At 39.9% G+C, this 9,463-nt stretch overlaps 1 protein-coding gene across 2 annotated transcripts in view; it reads right to left on the bottom strand.

Moving 5' to 3' along the window:
- Nucleotides 1–34: 34 nt before the first annotated feature.
- dhx36 (DEAH (Asp-Glu-Ala-His) box polypeptide 36) overlaps nt 35–9,463 on the bottom strand; it is a 29,156-nt gene continuing 19,727 nt past the window's right edge. The window contains exons 17-27 of one of the 2 annotated variants that reach the window (XM_026193728.1): nt 9,124–9,267; nt 8,574–8,691; nt 6,119–6,217; nt 5,664–5,837; nt 5,463–5,549; nt 5,279–5,362; nt 5,073–5,172; nt 4,833–4,923; nt 3,034–3,154; nt 932–1,084; nt 35–843 (exon numbers count right to left, since the gene is read on the bottom strand). In XM_026193728.1, coding sequence (XP_026049513.1) covers nt 613–843; nt 932–1,084; nt 3,034–3,154; nt 4,833–4,923; nt 5,073–5,172; nt 5,279–5,362; nt 5,463–5,549; nt 5,664–5,837; nt 6,119–6,217; nt 8,574–8,691; nt 9,124–9,267 — 1,402 coding nt within the window. In that variant the 3' untranslated portion in view covers nt 35–612. Of the gene's footprint in view, nt 844–931; nt 1,085–1,989; nt 2,365–3,033; nt 3,155–4,832; nt 4,924–5,072; nt 5,173–5,278; nt 5,363–5,462; nt 5,550–5,663; nt 5,838–6,118; nt 6,218–8,573; nt 8,692–9,123; nt 9,268–9,463 lie in introns of those variants that run through there. The other variant, XM_026193729.1, reaches the window with a different exon arrangement.

Raw genomic sequence — 9,463 nt, 5'->3', positions numbered from 1 at the left:
AGACCACTCTAGGAATAAAACTTGGGACAATAAATTACATTCTTTCTGAACATTTAATGAAGGATAATCAGATAAATCCTCTGGACATTTGCACCTTTCTCAGATTGGAGCTATTAAATCGAGGGTGTGAAATATCATATTACCCAGATGATCTTAAAGCTCAGAACAAATTATGTTCTCTCATCGTAAAACCAGCAATATTTGAGATTTTCCACATCTCAGCCCGGCAAGGCGGATGAAGTTAAGCCGCATGATGGTACACCTTCTCTTTATTGCACAGGCCTGTGGCAACAGGTGAAAATAAACTTATCCAAACAAGAGGTTCACTAACAAGATAAAGTTACAGAAAGAATTCAGAGAAAGACTGGTCCTTTGATCTAAGAGGTGAAAAAAAAAAATTATGGGAATCAAATGCAGGCCTTTTTTTTGCCTTTCTTTTTAATAGCAGTGGCCTGTATTTGGCCTTCAGGAGCAGCAAAATTTCAATCAAGCAGAACCATCAAGAAGGCCAGCTGGTTATCATAAATAATCCAACTAGACCCTGTGTCCAAGGACGCAGGCAGTAACTTCATGGCATCTTCTTTTCAGAGACAGCCAAATCTCTATCCACTTTTAATCATCGTCATCATCTTCGTCATTGAAGTAAACATGCTCTCCTCTTGGGGCCGACGCCCACGTTCTGCCATAGCCCCTACTGCTGCCTGTGGGCTTCTCCTGGGTCGTGATGAGGTCTATGATGGCTGTGATCACAGCACAGTCTTTGGATTGACGGTTTTGCCAGTCTACAGGAGCAGGATTACAAATTTTGTCCTGCAGCAGAGAATCCAGCTCTTTCTTTAAACTCTGCAGGACAGACAGGAAGGAGAGATTAATACAAAAGAAATTTCAAAAAGACAGATGTGTTGTTGATGTGCATGTGTGTGTCGTTTACCTTAACAAGGTGAGCAATGCGTGCAGGGGATCTAAAGACAATCCACTGGTCCACTGCGATGGTTTCCTGGTCCTCGTCTTTTTGGATGGTAATGTCTCCTCCAAAGAACAGCAGTGAGAATGGTGACACCTCAGTGCAGTCGTATAGAAAGATCTGAGGGAGCACAGAGATATCAGTAACGCGCGACGACAGGGCCATTACAACAAACACGTCAACACATTTGGTGACAGAGAGCAGCATCATTACGGCACACCCTGCCTGACAGCTATTCTGTGGTGTGGGCTGAAAGTGTCCCATTAGTAAGGAGAGGCTGTGGAGTTTGAAATGTGTTTCAAGAGAAATGTCATCTTGACCAATCTGTGACTTTAACTTATGTATTACACCTCATCCATTTTTCTTCTGTGTTTGAAGGAGACTGATTAATGATTAGGGATGGGTACCGGTATCCGGTGCCATTACGGCACCGGTTCTGACATAAACGTTAGTAACCAGACCGAAAAGCAGCGCACATTTCGGTGCTTTTTGTTTCCTGAGATGTCACACACTTTGGATTCTAGCCAATCATTTTACCTTTCCAAGGATAGTAGGCGAGCCCAGGTACGTACGTTCTTTTAGAGCAGAGCTACAGATTAAAAAATGTTTGATAGAGTGATACTATATATGCCCTATAGCTGCAAAAAAGGCTAAAATTGTTATCTTTTTACAAAAAAACAAAACAAAACAAAAAACAGCTAAACATGAGGGGTTTTTGGACAAAGTTTGTGTTTTCCGTTGTTTAAGCACTGGTTCCAACCAAAGGAGGTATGCTGTATCAACAGAAAAGGCTAACTTGGTTATCATTTTGCAGAAAAAAAAGAGACTTCTAAAAATAAAAACATGAGAGGTTTTTGGACAAAGTTTGTGTTCTCTATTCTTTAAGCATCGGTTCGAGCACTGTTTAAGCACCGGCACCGTTTCAAAAGTACCGGTTTGGCACCGGTATCGGATAAAACCTAAACGATACCCATTCCTACTAATGATAATGCAAATTATTATTTTTTTAGTTATTTATAGTTAAATTCTAAAGACTGCTGGCAGAAAAAGGTGTCATATATAGGTGCACTATAAATCACTCTGTGGGTACACACTAACAAAAAACTCCTTTGCTCTCAGGTCAAAAGTCAAAGACGCGGGATAAACAGCAAACAAAAACTATTTCAGCTTTGAAGGTTGAAGACCATAGTATTAAAAGGGAGAAGTAGAAAAAGATGGAGAGAGAAGAGAGAAGAAAAAGAGAAAAAAAGCGAGGAGACAGCAGAGACGACTGCATTTACTCCATGAATGTGTAATGTTATGTCTCACCGAGGGCAAGTGCGTCAGAGAAGATAAAGTCTGGACGTCATCCTTCAGTTTTATTCTTTTTTGTCCTATCTACAGCCCTGGACTTCTGCTTTCTTCTCAGGGTAAACAAATAACCTTGAAAATCTCGCACTCTCAGAATACCTTATTTTTACCATGTCATTGTGCTCAAAACCACTTACATGCGACAAGAAAAAAAAAAATCATTTAATGGCAACAATAATGACAGTGAAATGCAGCAAATCATTTATTTTCCCTTAAAGACAAAAAGCACAGGCGGCCATCAGAGAGGACATAAAAGGTGTTTTCCTGCAGAATAGAAACATTCACAAAAAGAGAGCACAGAAAGAACAAAGACAAAGAGATGCAAGGGAGGGGAAACGGGTGTGAAGAGGGGAAGAAAGAAAAAAAAAGAGAGAATATAGAAAAAGGCAGCAGTCAGCAAACAGCACTGACTGTTTTGCACCCCACCACCAACTACTACATTGTATCTGGAAGCTTTGAAGCACAAGAGCCTTTGAGAGGGACTTGAAAGGCAGTGTTTTAATCAAATATTCATTAAGTGCAAAGCTGGTGTGGCACCACTGCCAACCTTTAACCACTGGCCCTCTTTTCCACTCATATGCACCATTCGAGGGACACATGCAAACTCAAGAAGACACAAAGCAACACAGACTCAAATGTAAAAATAAATAAATAACATTTACAGAACAATATAACATTTACTAGGAGAGATAGATTACTCCACCATGTAAGATACTCACACTACTTGTTCTCATCTTTAGGTGATAGATAAGCCAAGTATAGTTGAATTCCATCTCTTCGGCATTGACAGATTTTGGGTGGATACACACTTTTCCGTCAGCCTGAGTGTACACTTTGACACTGCAAAAGATCAGATGTGAGTGAGTCTAAGTGTGTGTTTTATAGAGCTGGGAATATTCACATTCTTCATACTTTACAACATATTTTTTTATTAAAATTGTCATCTTAATAAATGATGAAAAAAAGACAATTTATCACAGCAGAAGATGGAAAACAGTTAAAAAAAAAAAAAAAGAAATTGCAACAGTTATGAACACCCCCCCCCCCCTTTTGATTACATTTTTATAGACAAATTATTCAAAAAGTTTGGATAAAAATAACGATTATATGCAAACACTACAATCTGGTGTGATCTCTGAGGCAGAGATGAGCAGTGGAATACCAAGGACTAGTGTGTCAAAACCTAAGTATTTCTATAAGAATTAAGGAGGCAAGTAGGAGCCAGGTACTCCTAATCAAATGTGACTGATTAACTGATCATTAAGTGTGAACACCGCTACATAAGTGTTTGCAGTTTGTTGGTCTGTGTTAAAACAATAAAACGGTGGAAAGAAATCGGCAATGATCTAAGAGTCCAGCATTCCACAGTAAATTATTCAGTGGAAAATATTCGAGACATGTTATACGCCCTGACAAACTCACCCCAAGGTCATGCACATGACCTTGCAATGCACAGAGGAAGTGAGAAAAAAAAATCAAACTCCTCCACCTCAAACTCTACCAGCCTCAGATAGTATGTCAAATGTTAAAGTTAATGAGAGTACAATTAGAAAAACACTAATTTTCTAAAATTAGTGGAGAGTCGTGTATCGCTTGCTTGTTGGCTTGTTTGGGTTGCCAGGAAAAAGTAATATAGTATAATTTTTGCTAAAATAACTCAGAATTTAGCTGTTCAAGAGCTAAATTCTATCAGGTGTTTTTTGGCTTTTTAATCCAACGTATGCAGAATGCTGAAAGTAACACTGTGTTCCACACACCAGTATGTTGGCCAAAGAAAACCAACTGTTTCACTACAGGGAACAAGTGCTAACCTTCTGTTATGCACTTAACCCATAAGAGAGAGGAGATTATATACAGATTACTTTGTTTTCAATATAATCCAGAAAAAAAAAAGAAAATGGATTCTGCTATTTACACAAAGTGCCTTAAGCGTCAGACAAATAGCCCGTCTCTCTTTTGCAGCTCAACGTACACCACTTTGTATTCTGTTGCAAGTGCTTAATCAAGCACTGAATTCATTAAGTGGAGAGCCGTGGTGCGGACATAAACATTTAAAAACTTGCTTGGTGTTACGAATTACTTATACAAAGGAAATGACCCTGGGAAATGACTGTGCACCTAGGTCTAAAGCTGTCAACGAGATAAACAATAAAAGTGACAGCCTGCTGTGAAAGAGTCTGTGCCCCTGTTGTGCGTGTCTGTCTTTTGCACGCAGGTCACAGCCACCGCTTATGACAGCTGCCTTTGGGCAATTTTATGATGACTGCATTGATCTTGAGCTGCAAAAGTGCCTTTGTTTTTGACAATCATCCAAACGTGGCCTCTGCACAGCCTGGGGTAATTGTCACAGTGCCCTTACAGAGCACTCTTACCAGGACGTATGATGAGATATTGCAGTGTGAAGGCTATTTTTCTCTCTGGAGATCAATAAGACTGATTGTGCACCTCTCTATCTTGGCCTGTGCAGCCCTTTCCTGTCTGTCATTGCTCATCTCCTCCTTTGGATTAGCAAACTTACCCTGGCCTCTTTTTGCTGTGAGATGGTCTGATCATGGCCACCTTAGGGTACAGACCTGCTACAATCACTGCCTTGATTAATTTTTCATTGCCTGAGGGGAAAAAAAGTGACAGATAAAGAACAAATGAAAAAGAAAATATTAAACTTAAATGCTTCATATCATACTTTGCTACTGCTTCACAGCCCAGATATCATGACCAGTTAAAAAACAACAAACAAACAGAAAAACTTCTTACTTACCCGAGTTGACATTAGATTTGGGGTCTTTGGGATCGTTGCTGCTGACAAAGCCTGCATGCATGAGATGTTCGGCAAACTGACCCTTCATGTTTTGCAGCATCTGAATGATGAAAGGACAAGTTGCTTCTAATAATACAGCACACCTTTGACTTCACAGAAAGAAGTCCATATTTAAAATATAGTCACGCAGAATCATCCCGACTCACCTGGAGTGTGTTGGCAGACAGGAAGTTGTCCCAGCAGTATTCCCTTTCATACCTGCCTCCACGCTGCTTTGCATCCTCCCAGCCCTGGGTAAATCAATGCATGATAAATTAAGATAGGATCAATTCATACAGCAGACACATCTGTGAGTACAAAATCAGGAGTCACCCATGTGGGCTGTTCTACCTGGAAAGCATTGACAATAGTGAGGTGGTCACTCTTCGAGTTTCTAGAGAGGGCCTTCCGCCTCATGTCTGCCATCTTCTCTTTACCCTAAGACAAACAGATACGTTAAAAAACAAAAAACAAAATGCACACACACACAAGTTCAAAGATAGTATACAGCGTAAGCTTTCATAAGCTGTCTGTGAACTCAGCTCTACCTACCAGGGGTATGAAAAAAGGGTCTTTGAAGCTGAGGGAAGCAGCAATAGTGAGTACAGGGTCAAGGCAGCCCAACAGAGCTCCAAACAGGATGAGCTTGCCAATGTGAGGTTCCACAGGCAGGTGAGCCAGGTGGAAACCCAATGCTGTAAGATTCTCTCTTTGGTCCAGGGCGTTCTGACAAAACAATGTCATCATATCCATAAGAAAGGGCATTCAGAAACATGTGCATAATAACTATCCCACAATTTTATTTTATTTTAACAAGTTTAACCTCATTAGCCTGAAAGCTCATTTTTATCTGGGTAAATACTAATTTCTCAGTTTGCTGCTGCAACACAAGTTACTGAATTTGTAAGGGCTTTTTAGTTAGTTACTAATATATTAAGTTACTAGTATATTATGTAATCTTTGGTCACAGCCCAGCATGCAAAAAACCCTTTTAGTTACTTTCTTACCAGTTCTGTGAGATTCTTGATGGCGAGGCTGACAGCCTTTTCAGTGGGACGGTCCAAGGCTTTCTCCAGGAATCGACCTATAGACCCAAGCTTCAGTATCTAGGGAGTGTATGTGATATTTTGCTTTGATCAGCACAAGCATGTCATAATTTTTTCCACATAATTCCCTTTACTTAATCAGGTGGGCTGTTAACTATGGAAAACATTGATTTATAGACACACAGTACTGTGGAAAAGTCTTGAGCCACTCCCCATTTCTTCATATTTTGACATTCGGTATGACCACTTTTGTTCTTCAAAACAGCCTGAACTCTCTTGTGCAGCTTTCTTATTATTTCTTTAAATAATCTTCAGGAATATTTCTCCAGGCCTCTTGATGGACGTTCAAAGCTCTTCTTTAGATGTTGGCTGTCCTCTGCTCTGTTCTCTGTCAAGATGATCCCACACTGCATCAATAATGTTAAGATCTGGGCTCTGAGAAGGCCAATCCATGACTAACAGTGTTCCACTGTGTGTTTTTCAATCAAGGTACGCTTTTACTGCACTGGCAGTGTATTTGGGATGGCTGTCATGATGAAACATGCCAATCAGATGCTTTCCAGATGGTACTTCATGGTGGATCAGAGTATGACTGTGTTTTTCTGTGTTCATAATTTGGGCAATGTTGATAATACCTCTATTACCACTGGCTGAGATCCAGCTACAAAACATGACCGAGCCTTCACTGTGTTTTACAAATGGAGGCACTACCTGTTGCTCCTCTCTCCTGCCCACCTCTGTACATACTGACACCAGTTTTAACCAAAAATGACAAATTTGGACTCATCACCCCATAAAACCTGTAGCCATTTATTTTAAGTCCAGTTCTTATGTAATTTGGCATACCTCATTCTTTTCTAACTCTTCTCTTCCTTATGAATGGCTTCTTGAAAGCCACCTGTCCTCTGAGACCATTTCTGATGAGGCTTCAGTGAACAGTAGATAAATCAAAAGGTCAGATCTACCTTTCAGGTCCTGTGTCAGGTCTTTGCAGGACTTTTTTGTACTTCTCTTCATTACTTTGAGGTGTTCATCTGCTGTAGACAGTTTTTCTTCTGCCACTTCTCTTTTTGAGAACACACTTCACATACTGAGTTATGCAAATATTTCAGTTAATAACTAATATACCTCAGAAATATTATTTTAAGTCTTTCAAAATTATGAGTTTTAATGACAGTCAGATAATAAAAAAGTGCCTAAAGTACTTTTTGAAACTGATTAAGTTATTTGTTATGTGTAGACAACACTGGTTTATCCCTTAAGTTAGGTGCCTTTTAACAAAAAACCCCAAAACAAAAACCTTAATTAATTATACGCCAGTGCTAAGTGACTTAATAGACAAAGCGGAAAACCCCCCCCCAAAACAAACAAGAAAAAGTTCCTCAATGTTTAAAGGAAAACTTTAAAATACCTAAAAGCCTGGAGAACTACTACTAAAGACTGCTTTAAAATTACAAGAAAGTCTGACTTATTGGAGGCAAAAGATAAAGAAATAAGGGATCACTCAAGACATTTTCACAGTACTATAGATATAGTAAGATCAAGTACAGTTAGCTTTGAATGACTTGCTCATATTGCTTTTTGTGACAGAACAACAAAGATGTTAGTGCTTACTTCTAATCTTAACTAACGCAATTCACTGAATGCTACGCGAAATGAATGTGATCACATGGTTTGGTTTGGCTAAATGCACGTTCATTTCCACATTCAAAAGGAACATTTACTTGTGGCTAACTGCAGAGCAATGAAACAGCCACATCTCTATGTCTGACTAACAATGTGATGTTGAAGTGTTTGTGCATTAGAGAGCCAGGTCAAGGTTAGCATGTTGTCAGTGTTTGTCTCACTTTAAGGACTGTCTGATGCATTGTGCAACTCTCACCCACTAGCTTCAAAAACCATATCACACACATACTCAAATACATCCAGCACAGAGAGTGGGGGAGACACACTAAAATGCATATCTAATACAGCAACTGGTGAGAACAATCACAGCAAACACTACATCTAAATGACCTTTGGCTTAATTTTCCATTAGCACTGTTTAAAATATGTCTGAGTGGAGCGTGAGGATTTCAAAAGAGAACGCGAAAAAAAAAAGTAAGCAACCAAAGAAGAAAAAGACTGTTTATATAAGAGAAAAAAAATGTGTAGAAAAGTAATTATACTGTCTGTAAAAAATGAGAGTAAGAGCGGGAGAGGGCATGAGTCAGCCCGGGATGCTCATCCCCAGTTCTCATTAGAGAGGAGAGGCTGTAATTCAGCACAACATCAAAAACAGCAGCGCTGTCCTCGTTCCGCCCCTGCACTCACAAAACTCATTGAGAGCAATATTGTCCTGATCTAAACTCCCAAACCCACATCTATCTGTCTCTCTCTCTGTCAGTCTATCCCTCTTTCTCTCCGCATATACAACCTTGATCTGCAAGCACAGCTCCTCCAGTGGTGTCCTCATAATTTCAGGTAATTGATAGGCATCCAACAGGCTGGCCCTCAGACCGTTGTACAGGTGATAGCATTTCCCCGGACACACTCTGGATATTTAGAGAAGAGAGTTGTTAGAGAGACAGAGAAGGAAAAGAGGTTAAATGTTTTACAGGCCCTGTGACAAGGGCTTACTTTAAAAATCAGTGGGATGAAACTGCACACAGTAAGCAGCTCTGCTAATTGGGCCTTGCTGCACTTTGATGTCAGAGCTATATAACAGAACAGACGTCTCAAGTAAAAGACTGGAAACAACCTGAGAGTGACTACACTTTGCCTTTCTGAGTGGTTACAGATGGGAAAGCAGGACAGAGTGGTCTTACAGGGAAGAGTGATGGAGAGCTTAGATGACAAATAGATGGGAAGCTAATTATCCCATATTGCATACCCAGAGGCACTAATATAAAGTATGCCCTCATTATATTATAATCTACAAATATACCCACGTGTAGACACAAACGCACACATAAACACACACACACCTGCCAGCACGTCCTTTCCTCTGTTTGGCATTGGCCAAGCTAACCCACTCAGCCATCATGGTGCTGATGTTATTGCTGGTGTCAAAGTTGGTCTCCTTAATTTTGCCTCCATCTATCACATAAACAACATCATCGATGGTGATGCTGTGAGGAGCAGGCGAGAGAGAAAGGGGGGAAAACATAAGTTGCACGTAATAATACAGAAAAAACACTTCAAAGTTAGGGCTGTTCGATATAACGATATATATATCGTTTCATTTTACGCTATCGTTTGTTTGGTGGTGTCGCAAAAATAAACTGTTTGCGGCAATATTTTTTCATCGTTTTGATGGTCACTGTA

The sequence above is a fragment of the Astatotilapia calliptera genome, chromosome 14, assembly GCF_900246225.1.
Source record: "Astatotilapia calliptera chromosome 14, fAstCal1.2, whole genome shotgun sequence".
Classification (NCBI taxonomy): domain Eukaryota; kingdom Metazoa; phylum Chordata; class Actinopteri; order Cichliformes; family Cichlidae; genus Astatotilapia; species Astatotilapia calliptera.
Note: the sequence above shows the minus strand (reverse complement) of the source record. Positions and strands in the feature narration are given on the sequence as shown.